Source organism: Labeo rohita, chromosome 5 (assembly GCF_022985175.1).
Source record: "Labeo rohita strain BAU-BD-2019 chromosome 5, IGBB_LRoh.1.0, whole genome shotgun sequence".
NCBI classification, from domain to species: domain Eukaryota; kingdom Metazoa; phylum Chordata; class Actinopteri; order Cypriniformes; family Cyprinidae; genus Labeo; species Labeo rohita.
This window is the reverse complement of record NC_066873.1, coordinates 4,257,225-4,278,212: the sequence shown is the minus strand read 5'-3', so window position 1 is coordinate 4,278,212 and position 20,988 is coordinate 4,257,225. Positions and strand designations below refer to the sequence as shown.

Below are 20,988 nucleotides of genomic sequence, written 5' to 3'. Positions count from 1 at the left end.
ATATTAATCAACAGCATGCAGACATATTTAAAATTGACCTGAATTATATTTGAATATTTGCAAACCTAGGATAATTCTTTAAATTGGTCAGTCTTCACATTCTGAGAAAATATTTAATTTAAAGCACAGCCACCACAAATTCTTATTTATCATTCTGAGGTTAAATACAGGTTTAAAATCATAACAAGAAATAGTTTAATAGCTATGATACTGGTTTTGAAATGAAATGGTTGCATAGTTATGACAGGAAACACTGGTATCTAACAAAGCCTTGGAAAATGAACAAGTAACCTCAAAAATATATGTATAAACTCAAATAGGAAATAAAACAGTTATCGAATAAGCATGTGTCCTAAACTCCTGAAACATTGGTGTCTCATTTTAGAGCAGTCAGTGCAATTTATGAAAGAAGTCAATTAAATCTGTGTATGGGTGTGTGTGTGAAAAAATTCAGATGTAATCCGCTTTGTAATCATTAATATTTCCAAAAGTAACTGTAATTTAATTACTAAATTATTAATTAATTTTTTTATCAGTAACTGTAACTAATTACAATGACATTTACTTTGTAATAAAATTACGTAATTCCGTTACATGTAACTAGTTACTCCCCAACACTGGTCATAATTATAAGTTAAAAGTCAAAATTATGATATGGCAAGTCATAACTATAACCAAGTAGACATTTTGAGATAAAAAGTTATAATTATCAGACAAAATTATAAGATACAAAAAGTCAAAATTAGTTGTCAATTACAAGAAAAAGTCAAAATCATGTGATAATGTGTCATAATTATGAGATTAAAACTATGAAGTACAGCAGAGGAAGTCATAATTCATAATAAAAAAATTATGTGATACTAAGTCATAATGATAAGATTTGAAAGTCAAAATTATGAGATTAAAATGGCACATTTACCAGACATTCGACTTTTCATCACATAATTATGACTTTGGATCTCCTAACTGCAACTTTGTTTCTCATAGTTTTGACTTTCAAGAGAAAGTCACAATTATAACAAAACTTTGACTTTTTTTCTCACAATTATGAATGAGTATCTCATAATTACGACTTGGTCTGTCACACTTTTTATCTCATAATTAAGTTGTACCAAAGCATTGTTTTCTTTCTTACGAAGCGGAACTGAACCTTTTTATTGGCAGATCCCTTATCAAACAAGAAAGAGCATGTATGGTGTGTTGTGAATTACTTAAACATTTGTAGATATGCCAGTCCGTACTACAAACAGATTGCACCAAGTGACAGGTATCGACAAGCACAGAGGGGAAAACAGAAAGACAGGAGGAGCACTGAACATCACAGTAACTTGTACATGTACTGACTTTAGTGTAGAGTTCCTCTACATCTTCATCTTCATAAATCTTCTTGGGCCTCTGCAAATGGAGGTCAAGGCAAGAGTGTTGCCAATGAGGGAGGGAAGGCACAGGATAGAGAGCCATTTGAGAGGATATGGACGGGTGTCCGGATGTCTTACCTCACATCCTTTTATGCAGTGCAGGACTTCCGGATGGGGGTACCACTTCAGGCCCATGGTGCAGACTATGTGCTGAAAAGAGAAACGAAACAAAGAGATTTTCAGAAAGACTTGACAATTTTGATCCATCATTGGCATCACAAAGTCAGCACCGATTCCTTTGTTTGCGTCTGAAAACTGACACACAACAGCACTCAGTTACTGTAAGTGTTCTGTTCCCTCCACATGCCAAACACACAAAAGCCAAAACAGGAATGTTTACCTTCACAAGTCTTTCACCTCTGGCCAACTTGAAAAAAAAACAAAAAAAACAAAACAAAACAAAAAAAAAATCAGGAACCCATCCAAATTCAACCTCTTGTGAAACGTTACCAGTTTCGAAACATGTATAATTGTGTGACCACATAAGTTTTGAATGTTTCCAGCATCTTTGTCATCTAGTTAAAGAGCGATATTATAGGCACTGTACAGAGAGAGACGTGTTCACACAGATATGTTCTTTAGAACTTACGTACTCTCGTGAAAAAAAAAAAAAGAAGAAGGGTCCAGTGCGGTTGACATGAGGGCAGCCAAAATTAAAGGACTGTCTGACCTCCACAGCTCCCAAACATTCCCTGTCCCAGAAACACACACACACACACACAAAACACCTGCCTCTTCTCATGCCATACCCACCGCTGCAAACTAAGGTATTTCTCATTTCATGCCAGTCAGCAAATCAATGCAAAAACAACCAAAAAAAAAAAAAAAATAGCGAGCGAGAGAGAGAAAAATAACGGCACTGAACTAGAAGGAACAGAAAACAAAGCATTGGGGACAGCTGGGGAAGGGTTCACTATAGCGCTAAGCTAAAATAAGCTAAATAAGCTGCATGTGTAGGGGATGCTGTAGGTTTTACATACCAAAGGGACAAATGCAGAGTACTGGCATAAATAACACTTTATTAGATTTAGTCAAGAGGAAACTAAAACTGTCTTTAAATTCACATTCCTGTCTTATTGTGAATAATTATCCAGTGCACTTTATTCTGATTTTTTTTTTTTTTTTTTTTTTTTTTTTTTTAGCAATCTTTCATTACAGCAACCAACTTCCTTTTTGAATGACATCACAAATACACCCTTAGTAAATCACACTTTAGCATAGTAAAAAGAGAACTTATTATTGAAATATTCTAATATACTAATATATACTTTCTGTCTTTAGTCGATAAGAAATTATGTTTCAGGAATTATCTCCATATAATGGACTTCAATGGTGCCCCCAAGTTTGATCTTCCAAAATGCAGGTTAAATGCAGCTTCAAATGGCTCTAACGATCCCAGCCGAGCAAAAAGGGTCTTATCTAGCAAAACGATCAGTCATTTTTCAAAAAAAATTGACAATTACTATATTTATTAACCTCAAATGCTCGTCTTGTCTAAGTCTGTGTGAACTTTGTTTTTTGTTTTTTTTTTCTGATTCAATACGGTCAAAGCAGTTAGGGTATGTCGAAAAACTCCCATCTCGTTTTCTTCCCCAACTTCAAAACTGTCCTACATCGATTTTGACGTTGAAGAAGAAAACGAGACAGGATTTTTTCAACATACCCTTAACTGTATTGACTCGGACTACACACACTATGCGTGCACATCACAGAGACAAAACAAGACGAGCATTTGAGGTTAAAAAGTATAGAAATTGTCAATTTGTTTCGAAAATGACGCTTCGCTAGATAAGACCCTTCTTTATTAGCTGGGATCATTTAGAGCCATCTGAAGCTGCATTTAAACTGCATCTTGGAAGTTCAAATTTGCGACCACCACTGAAGTCCACTATATTGAGAGAAATCCTAAAATGTTTTCTTATCGACTGAAGAAATAAAGACATGAACATCTTGGATGAGACGGGGGTGAGTAAATTATCTGTAAATGTTTCTTCTGGAAGTGAACTTCTCGTTTAACTTTGAAATATAGCTAAAGTGTAAAATTGTATGTATCTAAATATATTTGTAGATGCACTTTAGTACATTTAAATATTGATTATCTTTCAATGTAATATTGATTACACTAGAGTTAAAATTATAATCAAGTATTTTACATGTGCTTTAGTATGTTAGTCAACACATCAAGATAAGCGTCTTTCTTCAAAGCATGCCAAAATATTTTTAAAACATTATGATTTAATAACATTTTGTCATGATTTAAACTTTTCATTTGACATTATTAAAAAATGCACTTTGAACATAGTGTACTAATTTTAAGAACCCTTAAATGGCCTTTTATTTCATTAATATCATAAAATAAACAATTACTTGAAGTGCACTACAAGTGCACATTAAATATCATTTAAAGCCCTTCTTTTTCACAAAGGCCTATGAACTTTTTTTAACCCCATCGATCCAATCACCCACCTTCATTCTGAATTAAACCACCAATGTTTCACAATCCAAACAGTTCTGTCCAGTGTTTATATGTTAAACAACTTGTTTCGCTTGGAAATACGTCAGACTGCGAAGAAAAAAGGCTTTTCACCAGCTAGCATGAAGAAAAGCTTTCACAGAACTGTCCCGGACTGACCGGTCTTGTTGTATTTTCATCATTTAGTGGGGAAACTCACAGTACACTTATGACAGATTCAGTCCTTCTGCAGTAACTTGACCCTGAGCGGTGACTAATGGTGAAGTGCATGTATCAATCCTTTCAGGGGTCTGAACCGACAATATTTTGGTTACAGTGAGGTCCTGCACGTCGCAGTCTTTGGTGAACACGTTATGCCCTGTTAGCCCAAGTGACCTCAAACCGATAAAATTCAGATCGCTTTGTTTCCCTCAGACTAGCATGTCATCATCATCTGAATAAGCCGATATCAAATTAGATGTGCAAGATCTCTTCTCCCGAAGCACTCTCCCATAGCTCCCGAGATCACATTTAGCTCTCAGGCCTTTTAATAAAGGTTTGGTTTATTAATTAGAGGTTAATATTAGTACTCCCCTCAGCCGACCCGGCATGAACAATCGACTCTCCGAAGTGACGCTGACATCACGTAAAGGCCACGGTCTGCCAAGGCAGCCTAATGCATCAGCAATGTGCGCAGTCATTTTGCTGATGTCAGGGAAGCTAATAAGTGAGAAAATAAGAGAAGCGTCTTAGTAGGTCAGCGGTGAAACCTGAAACGAATCGCTCTCGAGGGCCGATTCGTCACGATAACTGATTCACGCGGCCAACGGCCCGACTCAGCAGGAAACGTAACAAAAAGAACCGAAAAAACGCATTAAGTCAGAATGGGAAATGAGGAATTGTACGGCCACCAAAGCTTCAGTCAGCACGCAACCGCATTGGGCAATCGCCAGCTTGCTTTTCCACTTCCACACCTTGGCCAGTGTGGCTTTATAGAACGTTCTCGCTGTGCCGGCACGACGTTAGCATTAGCTCAGGTGTCAATCAGGGCAGCCCTGGGTCTGGGAGTTACTGGACGGATTGTGCCCTTGCACGGCGTGCAGAAGGGAACAGGTGCTGTGGAATTCAAACAGCATCGATTGACACAGGGTGGCCAGTGCTGAGAGAACAGTTATTGATCTCACCTCAGCCAACCCCCCTGGAACATTTCAGCCACATCGATTTGGCCTCCTCTTCCCCTCACACTCTGTCTCCAGACTCGAATTACCACCCAGGGAAGATCATATCAATTACACAAATCAATCAGAAACGTGTTGTTTCATTTCTCTGCCGAAAACCGCCTGACTTGACACAAATGCCCATCTAAACACAACAGATGTGGGGGGATGGCGTTCAATTCGAGAACAGTGAGTTTGTTTCCAACTTTCTAGCCTCTTCGATCAATCCTGAAACTCCCTCGTCTTAAAGGGATAAAAACACTTTCATTTACTCACTCTCAAGTTGTTCCAAAACCCGTAAAACTTTCGTTAATCCTCATAGCACAAGTGAAAGCATTTTTAATGAAACCTGAGCGTTTCTGTCCCTGCATTGAAAGTCCAGGTAACCAACATTTCAAAAACCCAAAAAGGTCAAACAGGCTCCATGAAACAAATCCATATGAATCAAACGGTCTAATCCATGTCTTGTGAAGAGATGCAATCACTTAGTATGATGAACGGATTTAATTTAGGCTTTTATTCAGAAATAAACTTGAGTGCAAGCATGACTAATGAGACAAAAAGTTAGTAATGCAGAATTCAATATTAGATTTAGACTGCCAGTTGTTCGTGAACTGTATCTGCTAGGCGAGCTGTTTAAACCCACTGCATGAAATGCTTGAATGTGAACATGTCTGAATGATTTAGCTTTTATTTAAGAACTAAACATAACGTAAAAATCATGCAAATTAAGGCCCATGCATCTTCCCCACTGCCGAAGCACATACTGGATAAATGTTTGCATAGAGGCATATCGTCTCAAAATGTAAAACACAAACTAAAACACATTTTCTTGCAAAATAAATAAACATTCTTCAATCAGTACTGCTTTCTACTTTTAATCCTTATCGCAAGTAAAATTGAAAAGGAGTACATAATACTTTTACTGGAGTAAAATGTTATTGGGATATCTGTGCTTTTACTCAAGTACTTGATTTGTATACTTCATCCACCACTGTATGTGTGTCGATTATTGTAAATTAAAATGTTCATTGTATGAAGCGATACCTCATATCTATACAAGACTTGCGTTAAACTGCTCAATTCTTTACGACGGTTTACGACGTCGGTTTACAACGTCTTTATGACCTTTTTGGATAATAAGTTTACCAGGACTTTGAGTGGAGGGACAAACCTCTCAGGTTTCAGTAAAAAATATCTTAATTTGCATTTTAAAGTCTAATGGATTTGCAACAACATGAGGGTGAGTAAATTACAGCAGAATTTTAATTTTTAGGACACTACACAACTTTTGCCCAGATTTACAGTCTAAAGGAGTTGACACTAGTTGTCGAAAACCAGAGCCAGTGTGCAGATACAGTGTGCAGAGTTAGATGGATGTGTATGATGGGCACACACTCCCATTTTTTAGCTTTAGACTACAAATCCGTCCAGTCAGATAATAGAAAACATGTATAATATTTTGAGTCGATTTTAAAATGCATATTATTTTCATTTGTCATTCATCTCTTATCAATGAGGTGCACGTTTCTGTGCGAGTTTGTTGTGTTCGAGTCTGGTAGTTCTGCAGACGTTTAGTGTATGATGACGTTTTTGCTTTATACTGATACTGTAAATATTGTTTTAAAAGTTGAGTAGGGTATTCCAGCATGCAAAGATCGAAGATTGCATGCTCTGGCCTGCAGTGGAGCCTGAAAAGTGTTCAGCAAAAGTGCCTGAAGACTGCCATCATAACACTCCCAGTCAAACCCAGCAGTCACCGCTAAAACATTGTAATACTTCTGACAGGTAAATTTATATAAAGCTTTTCTGCTAATGCCTGTAATAGGGTCATTGTTGAAATTATAGTGATTACAGATGGCTTTCTAACTTTTATGACTTGGCCTCAGCCTCGTTGCGGTTCAGATGAGTTAACAGATTACTGTAATCATACCCTGTTTTACCAATGCCAGGTAATTGGGAAAGCCATGCATGCCTGTGCCTGCGGCTAATGAACAGTAATTGGATGTCTGCGACATTCGATGCAAAGTTACAGCCGCTGCATGTGTTCACTGATCAGAGACAGAAGGTAACGGCAGAAGTTCACTTTGAAAAATTCACATGGAAAAGTTAATGCTGAACGATTATTGTTGCTCCATTGTTATTATGGAATATATATATTTTTATTATATATATCTATCTATATCTATCTATCTCTCTCTCTCTCGCCCTCTCTCTCTCTCTCTCTCTCTCTCTGTATATATATATATATATATATATATATATCAGTGGTGTCAATCGATTAAAAAAAAAACCTAATTAATCACACATTTTTTCTAAAATTAAAATTTTATACTTTTATACTTTTATATTGCAATAATTTCACATTCAATCTTCAAATCAATGTAGAAACAACATAAAGGAAGTATATTTTTTAGAATTTTTTAATGACATCTTTTTTTTTGACTGAAGGCAAGTATCACTGATACCAACTGATGTCTCTATGAATTTTTTTTCCTACTAGTAATTGATTGGAACCGACCAATGATATATTTTGAAGACCGTCTTAATCTGCACTTTGTCACTTTTAAATACATATATTTTAAATTTCAATTTTAAATTTCAATATTTCAATTTTAAATACAAACTATCTCCCCCAATAGCTCTAGAAACTATCAAAAAGCCCATTTAGTGTTGGTTGGGTTCTCCATTACCCCCAAAGTTATTTTAGCTGTCCAGGTGTCACTGGTGTGCCCCCTTTTAAACTGGTGTATGTTTGCTACTATTTTTGATACTCTCTCACCAGGTGGACAGGCAGTGCGCTGAGGCATGGCATAGTGGATATTTCATTCCCTATAGTTTTCACTGAAGGACGCAGTGTGAGTTCCCTTGAAGGGGAACATCTTGGGTTACACATGTAACCATGGTTCCCCGAGAGGGAATTAGACACTGCGTCCCCTTGCTATGCCTAGGGCCTGCCTGTTTCACAGTCCTCTTATACCTCTGGGCGCTCCGTCAGTGATGTCACAGGCTGCATGGTCCAGTGGATTTGGAGTTGTTTCACATATGCTTCAGACACCAGTCATGCTAATGGCATTCCCCATAGTATCCACTAGAGGACGCAGTGTCTTGTTCTCTCTCAAGAAACCATAGGTTTTATTAAAACCCAAGTTTTGTTAATATTTATTTGGATTCAAATGTGTTATTTTGTATGTTCACATATAACAGACATCAAATAAAGTTTTTCTTTATATGTAACACATGAAAATGTATTTTCTTAGATTGAAATATAGGTGGGCAAAATATATTTTTAAATATGTATATTTGCATTTTTAAAATATATTTTCAAAAATATACAAAAAATTGCCTCTTTTTTTATTTTTGCTTTGTGACAGGATGGTAGACTAATACATAAAAATAACCTATGTTTTCCATTGTTACTAAAATAATTTTTAATCGCATATGATATTTTATAATATTTATCGCAAATCGTGATATGTTTTAGTTTATCACCCAGCCCTAGTTACCGTTACAGCTGACAATCTTGATGTGAACAGGCCTTTACTTGTCCTCACTGTAATTTATTTCCTTATGCGGCATATTAAAAAAATAATTTCCAAATTTTTTTATGCATCATTATAACTGCATGAGAAGGCATTTTAGAGGTGAATTCCTCTTAGACTGTGCTTCTTGCTGACACTAAAGTCCCGAGCCTATAGACATTGATGAATGACACTGATGAATCATCAGGCACAATCCAATATCTGCTGTCCAAGGAGTGTCACCTCAAACTTCGAGTCACACTCAGGATGTGGCGTTCCGGTGCAACATTCTCTGCCAGTAAGCTAAAAGGGTGCACACAAAAACACAAACCTTGACTTTGGGAGGGTTCATCCAGTGATGTCTCATAATGTTGCTGGCCGTCATGTTGCTCGGCAAAATGACCACATCATTGTTACTGTCTCTGCATGACAACTCGCACTCCTCTCCTGAGAAGAATACAGAGAGGAAATAAGCCCACAGCTCATGTAACATTTTGAACACTACGTAACATTTTTTCTTTGTGTTTGTCTGTTTGCCACTAAGGGCATTACAGACAATGACACTTCAGTAAATTTTAATGGACACTTCCTCCAGTTTAAACATGTTAAGGTCTGAACGTCACAGCACATCTTCTGATGAAGTTTTCTGTAAATTATTGAGTACTTTACTGTGACAGTGCAGTATACTGTATTGAATATTGAAACAGTTAAACCTATTTTGCATCCTAACACTACTGATTACAAACAGTACAACAAATAATCATCATAATATGTCGATATTATCATTAAAACATTGGGGTTGGTAAGACTTGTTAGTATTTTTGAAAGAATCACCAAGGCTGCATTTATCTGATCAAAAATACAGTAAAATCAGTAATATTGTGAAATACTATTACAATTTTAAATAGTTGTTTTCTATGTGAATTTATTGCAAAATGTAATTTATTTCTGTGTTGCAATGCTGAAATACCTTTTATTTGAAATAATCTTTTGTAACACTGTAAATGTCTTTACTTTCACTTTTGATCATTATTTAAATTATTTATTTCATTGTCTGTATCACAATAATGACTTACATTTTTCTTGAAATCACAACTCTATAGTATTCTATTCCCAAAATATTATATAAAACAGTAGCTTTCAACCCCGGAAAAAGTTTACAACCACTGGTATAAACAATTCTGTCATGGATTTATAAAACATTATAGATCAGTATTAACTGTTCTGATGATACTGCCAAATTTTAGATAATTTATATTTGAAGTAGCTGAATTCTGACGGGCTGAATAAAACATACAATTGCACAACCAAAAACATTAATTCTATCCCAACATAGAAAGTAACCTGCATAAATTTGGTCTCCCTGTACAATGCACAGGTCTGCAGGAATAGTTCGTACCTATGCCGTGGCCCTTCTTGCAGCTGACACGGATGCTGGGATGCAGGTTCTGAGGTAGAGAGCATTGACCTTTCAGCTGAGGGCATAAGCGGAAGCTTCCAGTCCAGTTCCCGTCCTTTCTGCAGCGGATTACATTGGAGCTGAGCCCCTGTGGAGACGTCAAAGCACACGTCATTTGCAGCATCTATAAATACCTAATTAAGGAGTTCTTCGTTTTTAAACGTGGAACCAAAGTCGCACCTGTTTGCATGGTGGTTGTCTCAGTGTGTTGTTGGCCCTGTTGCAGTGGACCCAGCAGGTGCTGTCGAACTTGAAGTCGTCTGTGCACTGGTACATGCCATAGAAGACGGATGGAGGAGGTGGACAGGTGACCGGCTCACACGAGCCCTCTAACCAGCGGCCGTCTTCTGTGCACTGACGCTTGAAGGCTCTCCTGCAGGAACAGACACGTATACTGTGAAACCATTCGTGTCAAATTTCAATTTGATTATAAAAGACAACTGTGCAAAACACATCTTGAGTGGTTGTTGTTGTGTTTTGCGTATGTCTGCGCACCTCTTTGGCTTGTTGGCCACATGGTATCCTGGTTTGCATTTGTATTTGCAGAGGGTGCCCACTTTGAGACCTGTCTCATTGCAGCGTTTGGTCTGCAGCATGGCGTTGGGCACGGGAGGAGGCACAGGACAGCGGAGCTCACACAAAGCTTCTGGGAACGACCACAGACCGTCCTCCATACAGGTCAGAGTGTTATTAGTGCCTACAGATGACAGACATATAGAACAAATCAAATCTAATTTTATTTTATTTTATTTTCATTCTGAAACACAAGACAAAAGTACTGGTGAGAAAATCACTTTTTGTCAGTGTAAATATCATTTTAAAGTATTTAGTTACTGCCTTGACATCACTTCAATCCCAATGCATTTGATTAATCAGTATTAGCTGAGAACAGCTGTTAACCATATTGTGAAGAAGTAAAAGAGCATGTTTTAAAATGAATAGCTCCTCTAAATTCTGAATGGATGAGTCACTTATCAAACCGCTGAAACATACCTGTGACCGCACATGACTCAATTTCATGTTAATGTGCTGTGTTGCAACTGCAAACAGCTGCAAATCACACATTACATGGCGTAATTTCTCAGTAATAATCAGAATGTTTATTTTGATTATCACAATATGAGCTGCTGTATGAAGTTTTATTCTTTATTTTGTTCTAATCATTGCAATGAGAATTTTTTACTACAAGCTGGAAGGAAAATCTACCATGACCCTAGATAACCTATTTTACCAAGTATTCTTCTTGTTCTGTTTACGGCATCACAGTTCAGTCAGTCAGAGTTTTTCCAGGGTTTCTTACCAACAAGCTGAGCAGGCTCCTTGCACTGGAAAGTGCTCTTCTTGCCGTAGGTGGTGCCTTCTGGGAAATCGAAGTGGGCAGGGTGCACATGGTACTTATCTGGAAGCCCACAGTCAACCGGCTCACACGAAACTTGCTTGTTCCATTTCCTATCAGCACAGGTGATGGTCACGGTTGAGTCCGTCTACAGAGAAAAGACGTCAGATTTTCAATGAGTTCAGTGCAGTTCAGTATGGCCAGCTGACCACAAAGTGCACAAGGCTGATATCACAGTAAAGGATACATCTGTTCCTTTCATGGGCCGGAAAGTAGCACTAATATCTACTATCTTTTTGGCCATACAAATATCAGCATCAGACCAAATTGTATATTTCTGAATAAAACTGAGCTGTTTTGTTCTTTCATAAGTGTGAGCTCCATATTTTCACTCATACTACCTGAGCCATAAAAGCCTGACACATTAAACATGAAACAAATACGATGTATCATATATGACATCAAATACGCTTTTTTAAAATTTTGTCAATAAACTGCTTCATTTTTCTAGATATTACATCATATCTCAAATATGATGTATCATTTTTTTATTGTTTGTTTGTTTGTCTAAAGGTTCAATAATCTGTTCAGTTTTTCTGACTATTATATCATATGTCAGACTTTACAGGGTTAAGGCAATGTAGGCATATAACCAAAAGGTAGGCAGTCACCTAAGATACTTTAGAGTAAATTATGTGCTCACATTAGTAAAATTCAGGCAAAGTAGGTCCATTGTCAGTAGTATTGATGCATGAAGCACCACTTACTCAGAGTCACTTACAAACCAAGCAGCTTTATGTTGGTAAACATGGCAAATTTGCATGTTCAAAGTTCAAAATACTTGAATCTGATGCAAAATCGGAGGGAAAATTTCGTCTCACATGACATTTCCCGATCACACATTCCTACTGAAATGACAACTGAAACACAATTTCAGTGAACTCAGGTAAACGTGACCACATCTTAAACCAGCATCATGCACTTTGTGGAGAGGCCAATCCCTGAATGCATGAAGGCAAGCTCCATGCAAAAAAAAAGATACTAAAAGGCAAGCCTGCAAACTTTAGCCAAAAAAAGTAATGGCTAACACAACGGCTTTGGCGGTACACAGTTAAGGAGACCAGAGGCTGCTTTTTCTTTTTTTTTTCTTTTAATGGATGTACAAAGGCTTCACTACACTGAAGAAACAGCTTTTGTGAAGAAACAGCTTCACAAGCTTCACTGGTTTGGATCTGACTTCAGAAACATATTGTTTCTGGTTAACATATTGAATCGAAAACTGTTCGATAATCTTGAACATACACTATACCAGTGGTTCCCAATCATGTTCCTGGAGGCCCCCCAAAACTGCATTTTTTCCACATCTCCTTAATCAAACACACCTGATTCAGATCATCAGCTCATTAGTAGAGAATGACTTTCTCATCACCACCTGCTTTTGGTGGTTATCAAGTGTATTACAAAGATACAAAACAGATTTCAGTACTTCAATATGTTGGTTAACATTACATCAGTTGTTGAAATTATGGTATTTAAATGTACATTTAAGTTAAAACCGTAAAACCTAAACCTAAAATGTTGCTATCGTATTTTTTACAGTAAAATTCCAGCAACCACAGCTGCCGGTTTTTACCGTAAATTTTACCGTTTTTTTTTTATTTTTTATTTTTAAAGATGACTTATGACTGGCATGTTCATAAAATGCAATTTTTTACTGAATAAAGGACATTAATAATTTAAAACACTGCATTATATTGCATGTTGTTTAATGAAAATAAAATATGTTCTTTTTTTATGGCTTACAAATGTCAATAAATAGACATGAAATGTCTTGTGACTACTGCATATGATGATGATGATGATATATTGCTTTTTAATGAATAAAAGCACAACCCATTTCAGTTAGGATGCCACCTATGTAGAAAGCAGACAACTGGCTTGTTTGAAGCAGAGCTAGTGATTAGGTAATACAATCCAAAGGCAAAACACATCAATTTTGTTTAAAGCTCAATGTGATACACAGTGTTTTGATAATACGAAGACAATGTGTGTAGCTTGGACACTGCTGTGCAAAAATTTTGGCACATTCTCTTGACCAAAAAACTCTGTTATTCCAAAAATGCCCCGAAATGGCCTGACATCTGGTTACAGCGTTTGAAACATCTCTGACCCAGGATTTTGTTGCTATGCCTCATCTCGCAACTTCACTGTATAATGTGCTTTTAAAATACCTAAAGAGACTATCTGGTTTGGATCTGACTTCAGAAAATAACAAATGGACAAAATCATTCCTGGTAGCTTTTCTGGTTGTACTGTGAGGGAAAATATAGCAAAAATCTATCATTTTAATTAGGTGCACCAAGATGAACCTATATAAAAACATAATATATAAGACCTGTAAATGGAAAACCTGTTAGATTTTATTAATTTAATTTAATTTAATAAATTGGATTATTGGAGTACATTTCACTAGAAAATGCTATTTCTGTGTTTTTACTTCAAAATTTCATGTTTTATTCAGTGTGTTGCTTGACATTTCTCTGTAATTATTTGAGAGATTTACTATCAATTTCTAAATGAAAACTGTTTCAAAGCTTTTCTTTTCAGTGCAGTAAAAAAAAACACACAACTTGAAGTATACAAAAATGCAAGCTGGGTATTACAGCGAAAGTTTATTCTGACATTTTGGGTTTGTTTGATTTGACAAACGTCAGCACACTGTAAAAAAAAATGACTGTGATTTTAACGGCAAAAGACTGTAAAAATGCTTTTTACACTGTTGTACATTAGGGTTGTATGTTACACCTAATGTTGTTAAGTGATGTTTTATTAACAAATTTCGGGAGGAGCACGCACAGATAATTAACACGGCCAATTCATCATCAGCAAACACGCTCCCTATCCAGTCAGCACGAGAGAATCCCTACAAATACCCAAAGCAGTCTTACCGTCATTTTTCTCCTCTTGCAGCACCCCTCCACCATCCCGACTCCTCACCTTCAGTGGCTTTGGGTTCGGGCTAAAATGCCTAGCTAGGACCCCTCTCCCCAGGCAGGGGCAGTGCCCCGGGCTCGGGAATGATTATCGAGCTCGGAGCCCTCTCCCGGACGGCACGCCAAATACGCATAACCTTTACTCAGTTTATTATATGCAAATGTGAACTCGTGAAATGAATTTTTATTGCATTATTTCAGTTTCATGTGTGTTACCATGATGGTGTTTAGTGTGAATGACTCTGTGCACCTTCTATAGATGTTAATATTTAAAGGCTGCTTGACTTTCTCATCACCACCTGGAGGTACAAAACAGATTTCAGTACTTGGTATATTTTAATATTGTATCAATTAATGATTTTACGGTATTTAACTGTAAATTTAAGTTAAAACCCGTAAAACCTAAAATGTTGCCACCGTATTTTTTTCAGTAAAACTCCATCAACCACAGCTGCTGTTATTTTACCGTAAATTTTATGTTTTTTTTTCTTTTGTTTGTTTTTTGTTGTTGTTGTTGTTGTTGTAAACCAAATCAGATAGCTACAACATTTAAGCAATTCCAAAATATATTCAACATTATTTGAAAATGTTGTTTTGTCTTATAACAGAACTGGTACTTTCCTCATAAAGCATTTGGTTGAGCTGGTAAAGGAGGACTATAACACTACATTATATGTTATTGATAAGCTCAGGCAGATATTCTTTCTCTCACATATAGTTCAGCCTTTTCTTTGATTATCTGATACACCACAACAATATCTTCTTACCCAGCCATTATTCACTTTCATAGTTCTCTGCACAAAACATATGCTTTCCACATGCTAAACTCAATCAATATGTTTAGAATATCTGCACAGAATTCCCGAAAGTGACTGAACTAAGTGTGAGGGCTGAATTACAATGAATTATCACACCAGACAAGGTCTTGTGAAGGACACACGGGTATACACAGGTAAGTGCTGACCTGTAGGCAGGCGTGCATAAGAGCTAAACTCACCAAAGGAAAAAAAAAAAAAAAAAGAAGGAAGGAAAAACAGCTTTATAAACATTGCATAATATCCTGGCCTTTGTGAAGTAAGCTTGAATCATGCAAGAAACTTTCTGTGTTCAGTATCTGTTCAAATGCAATCAAATTCAAAACATCTGTATCAGGGTTATTACGGTAACCCTTCTATTTTGATAGCCCACTTTAGACATTCCACTAACTATAAGAAACTTTACAACTCCATGTCAACTTGAAGTCGTTAGAGTATTTGTAGACTGTCTGCTTAATATCTGCTAACACTTTATTTTGATGGTTCTCCAACACACATTCGACTGACTATAAGTAACTCTGTAAGTACGTCAACTTATTCTACAAACCCTAACCTAACCTAACCTAACAGTCTACTAATACTCTAATGGGAGTTAACTGACATGCAGTCGCAAATGTATTCATAGTTAGCAATAGACTATCCAAAAAAAAAAAAAAAAGTGTAACCAGTATGATGGCGAACTAAACTTTTCATTTAGCTTAACTGCATGTACTAAAATAACTAAAACCGAAAAAAAAAAAAATAATAATAATAATAAAATATTAGTATATAGTATAATGATACTAAAATAGAACTATCTGCATAACATTTAAGTAAATGCATACTGTTAAAAAAAAACACAAGAGAGCTGTGAAAAGAGAGCTCCTCATTAGGAAAGCACATATTTAAACAGATTTACACACATAAATGCATGCATTTTTGAATGAGTTAGTAGCAAAACAGTTTTGGTGAGTGTTTGGACTGATTATATCCTTTGCAAATGTGGTAGACTCATACTGAGACACACACAATAATAAACACATAAACAAACAAACACATTTACAACACTGGGTTACTGCCAATAAATGCTTAGTTGGAGAGAGATGAAAAAAAAAGTTTGTATGGCGTGTATTTCCTTATTTAATACAAATTTATAGCCAAGCGGTTCACCTCATTTAGGCTTCTGTGCCTAATTAAACACAGCCATCACATCACTGACTTAACGAAATGAACACACTAAAGCTTTTGTTCGAATGCATCACTATATCAAGCAATGATAAACATATTTCAACATTAAAGCGATAGTTTATACAGAAATGAAATGACTTTCTACTTTCTGACAAACACAATCAGAGTTATATTAAAACATGTCCCCGCTCTCCCACTTTGGGGGTTTAATACAGGCCTTCTGAAGCAAAGTGATTGTGTAAGAAAAATATCCATATATAAAAGTATATAAAGTGTAATCTCTAACTTCCGCTAACTGTTGCATGCATGTTCAGTTCCAGTAGATGGTGTAGGACGTAGGCATAGCGTAAGCTCAAGTAAGAATATGCTTGTCTTATATGAGTCTTGCGAGAACAAAGTTTTGTTTACAGCTCGTATCTTGGCTTATAACAAAATCCTCCGACATTTTGCTTTACAACTATACTTGTAATTCGTGACCAGTGTTTTGTTTTGTTCTGTCCACTGCACTTCCTCCGTCCTACACCATTCTCTGGAATACCACTCTCGTGTGAACGTGCATACAACAGTTAGCAGAAGTTAGAGATTACAGTTTACAAAGTTTTAAATATGGATATTTTTCTTACACAAATGCAATGATTCACTTTAAAAGCCCTCTATTAACCCCCCGGAGTCTTGTGGAGTACTTTTTTTGATGGATGGATGCACTTTAGTCCACTTACAAAAAACTATTTTGACACCCATTCACTGCCATTATAAAGCTCGGAAGAGCCAGGATACTTTTTAATATAACTCCTATTGTATTTGTCTGAAAGAAGAAAGTCACACACACCTAACCTGTAAAAAAAAACAAAAAAAAAATTAAGTCTAAAATTTACAGTAAGAAAATGGTAGCAGTGGTACGTGTTTTTACAGATTTAACTTAAATTTACATGTAAAAACTGTAGTACATTAATGCTAAGTAATGCTAATATAATATTGTAATACATTTATATCCACCAAAAGTGGGCGGTGATGAGAAAGTCACATGATGAACCAAATTTTGCGAATGTCAATTTATGTTTTTTCACTTGCAAAAACAGTGTTTTACTGTGAAATTACATGAAATGTCCATTACAATTTTACTTACCATTAACCAGTTAATAGGTTTTTACTGTAGAAATTTTACTGTTTTTACCGTAAAATCACGATCATTTTTTACAGCTTGAGTGTGAGTAAATCATGGGGTAATTTACTCACCTTCATGTTGTTCCAAACCCATCAGACTTTGAAGTTTGTTCTTATGCGTCAAGCACAATGTTTACCATATTTGATGTGCTCCATGTATGCATTAGTGTTTCCATGTGAATAAAAGGCAAAAATAAATCAGTTAATTGCATTAAAGTGTATCTCCAAAAGACTTAAATCGTTTCATTTTATGTAGTATGAAGAAGAATATGATTACTTTTTCAGTGTTCTTTTGTACTTTTTGAAAGTTTTGTTTTCATGGACTTTCAGTAGATGGACAAAAATGATAAGAGAAAATGAAAAGCAGTCTTATGGATTTGGAACAACATGAGGGGTCTAAAATAAATGTTTTAAAAAGTGGTTTCGTAACGATGCCGTAGGAAAAAAAAGAAAACTTTCAGTGAATAGTTAAAAAAAAAAAAAAAATCTTTAATTATCTGAAGAACCTTTATTTTCAATTTTAAAGAACCTTTGTGGAATGGAAAACTTGCATGGATGTTAATGATTCTTTATGGAACCATCATAACCAATAAAGAGCCTTTATTTTTAAAAGTGAGTAAATGATGACAAAATTATTCATTTTTTGATGAACCATTCCTTTAGGAAAGAATCATACTCTGGGTAAGTTGGCAAATTCTGATGTGAATACTTGACCAATGCATTTCAAGCACGAGTTGTACCAACTTAACATGAATTTTTGTGTTACTGTGGCAGTAACAAACCTCAATACTCAAGGACTGAAAGAGTGTCTGTGTCATATTTCCAGATGTTATTATTCAGGTATCTAGCTCTAGAGAAATCATCCCTGTTAAGGCATTTTGCAACATTTTAAAGAGCAAACTAACAACTAATTGTAATATAGCTAGCAGAAAAAAGCTTATTCAAGTACTGATTAGATGAGATGCATCTAATCTAGTAGAAGAGCAGCAGCTTGACTGGATTTCACATTGGTTATCCATTAAACATCGGAGCATAGTGTTTGCATGATGAAAACAAACAAGGTCACACACACTCACACACAAACAAGTGGAGGGAACAGATCGTTTTGGTGATAGCACCATCTAAGGCAGATTTCCTGGAAGGCTTGTGACACAACTGAAGCGAGTGCACTTTCTAATGAAGCTCGACAAGATGCAACTTGACACCATTGTCCTTGCTCCCATGCTGATGCTACAGAAACACGCTGTTCTGACATTCTATTGCATGACCTCGTCATAAACGCTGCTAAGACGAAGAATGAAGAGATCAAACGCGAGGGCGTGATTGGATCGCTCTGGGCACTGTTTCATCAAACTATTACATCACTGCAGTGAGAGCCGATGAAACCCAAAGGGGAAATATCAAGGGCAACACGATGTTCCTTGCTCCTTTGGAATGTAGGTTTGCATTCACAATGGCAGTTGTTTACAACCGATTTCCATGAGAGCTAGTGATCTTGAGGTCCGTGCAGAATCAGCATCTGCAGAACTCTCAACTCATTTTGACACAGTTTACTATTAAGTATATTATGCAAATTATCCAGAAACTGTATGGGCCTGGGCATGTTTAACATCATGCAACTGCAACAGGTTACCAACAAGAGTCAAGGCAATGGAGCAAACATTAAAAAAACACCCATCTGGAAAGCAAAACAAGGCTTTCCTTTGCTTCCCACTGATTATTTTTACCAGGTTTGTACTAATGTACTAAGACAGTAGGGGAGCGCAGGGCACAACTTAACATTTTTTGAATCCATGTCGGGTTCAGAGCATAATTTTTTAATCCACATTAATTTCACACACGTCTATTACAAATATGTTTTGTTGTTTTATAATGACAGCGTATACGTGTTTCGTTACTTACACTGTTAAAAATAAAGGTGCTTCATGATGCCATAGAAGAACTTTTTGTCCAAATGGTTCCATAAAGAACCTTTAACATCTGAAGAACCTTACTGTTTCACAAAAAATTCTTTGTGGCCAAAGAAGGTTCTTCAGATTATAAAAAGGTAACGAAGAGATAGTTCTTTAAAGAGCCTTTGACTGAATGGTTCTTTGTGCCAACTAAAAATGGTTCTTCTATAGCATCGCTGTGAAGAACCTTTTAAAGCACCTTTATTTTTAAGAGTGTACCTCAAAGGAATGAAAGTGAAATGTGACAACATGCCCCGCAGGTGGGGCACATTGTAACATGTGAGGGGCACATTATAACATGACCATATGACAGCTTAAAATGTTATCTAATGAAAAAAACATACAAGGCAAACTAAAATATTTTGTCAATAAAACAAAATGCTTATCTTTTTTCAATTAAAACAATGGTGTTTTTTTTTTTTTTAATTAAAAATAATCTCTTTTTGGATTTTGACATTGAACACATTGCACCATGCTTGAGATGGCCCTGATGGCAACACACAGCTATACAGTATAATTCAAAACAGTGTGCGCACATGAAGAAACTAGGGCTGTCAAACGATTAATCGTGATTAATTGTGCACGAAATACTCAAAAAGGTTGTGTTTTCCTTATATTTGTGTGTGTACAGTGTGTAATTATTATGTATATATAAATACCAACACATTCATGTATATATTTAAGAGAAATATGGGTTACACTTTATGTTGATAGTCCACTTTAGACATTCTACTAACTATAAGTAACTTTGCAACTACATGTCAACTAATTCTCATTAATTTGCAACTACATGTCTACTAACTCTCAGAGCAGACTGTTAGGTTAGGTTTAGTAGAATAAGTTGACACATACTTGCAAAGTTTAGAAGAGTGTTAGAAGATATTAAGCCGACAGTCTACTAATACTCTAATGACTAGTTGACATGCAGTTGCGAAGTTACTTACTGTTAGTAGAATGTCTAAAGTGGACTATCAAAATAAAGTGTTACCGAAATATGTTATGTACAAAATATTTGTATTTAGATATAATATAAATTCTATACAAATTATAATCAATACATATACTTGTAAATGTTTCTTAAATATATACATGAATGTGTATATATTTAAGTACACACACATTTATCAGGCAAACTCAAACTAATCGCGATTAATCATTTGACAGCCCTAAAAGAAACACATTCAGACATTCAGAAAAATGCTCCCCTCTCTCCACACACAGCTCTCATAAACAAGCCAAAATGTTTTACATTTCTTATAATAATAATTTCTGAACATTAAACAAGGATTGTCAGTCTCTATTCACTTGTTTCTTGTGGTTTCTTCTGCTGAATCTAAACTGATAAATAACATATTGGAGATTAAAATAATAGCAGATTTGTCTCATTTTAAATGAATACTAAAAACTGAGATGAAAAATTCACTTCAGCCAGAAATGTATTTTAACTATGGTAAAATAATTATTCAGTGACATATTTAAAAGATTTTCGAATTT

The 20,988-nt window shown here is 35.9% G+C and overlaps 1 protein-coding gene across 2 annotated transcripts in view; it reads right to left on the bottom strand.

Moving 5' to 3' along the window:
- Nucleotides 1-20,988, bottom strand: part of pappaa (pregnancy-associated plasma protein A, pappalysin 1a) — an 88,595-nt gene that overhangs the window by 11,950 nt on the left and 55,657 nt on the right. Inside the window, exons 16-22 of one of the 2 annotated variants that reach the window (XM_051110579.1) lie at nucleotides 11,368-11,551; nucleotides 10,563-10,764; nucleotides 10,248-10,440; nucleotides 10,008-10,155; nucleotides 8,940-9,055; nucleotides 1,497-1,568; nucleotides 1,345-1,395 (exon numbers count right to left, since the gene is read on the bottom strand). In XM_051110579.1, the coding sequence (XP_050966536.1) occupies nucleotides 1,345-1,395; nucleotides 1,497-1,568; nucleotides 8,940-9,055; nucleotides 10,008-10,155; nucleotides 10,248-10,440; nucleotides 10,563-10,764; nucleotides 11,368-11,551 (966 nt within the window). The remainder of the gene's footprint in view (nucleotides 1-1,344; nucleotides 1,396-1,496; nucleotides 1,569-8,939; nucleotides 9,056-10,007; nucleotides 10,156-10,247; nucleotides 10,441-10,562; nucleotides 10,765-11,367; nucleotides 11,552-20,988) is intronic. The other variant, XM_051110580.1, reaches the window with a different exon arrangement.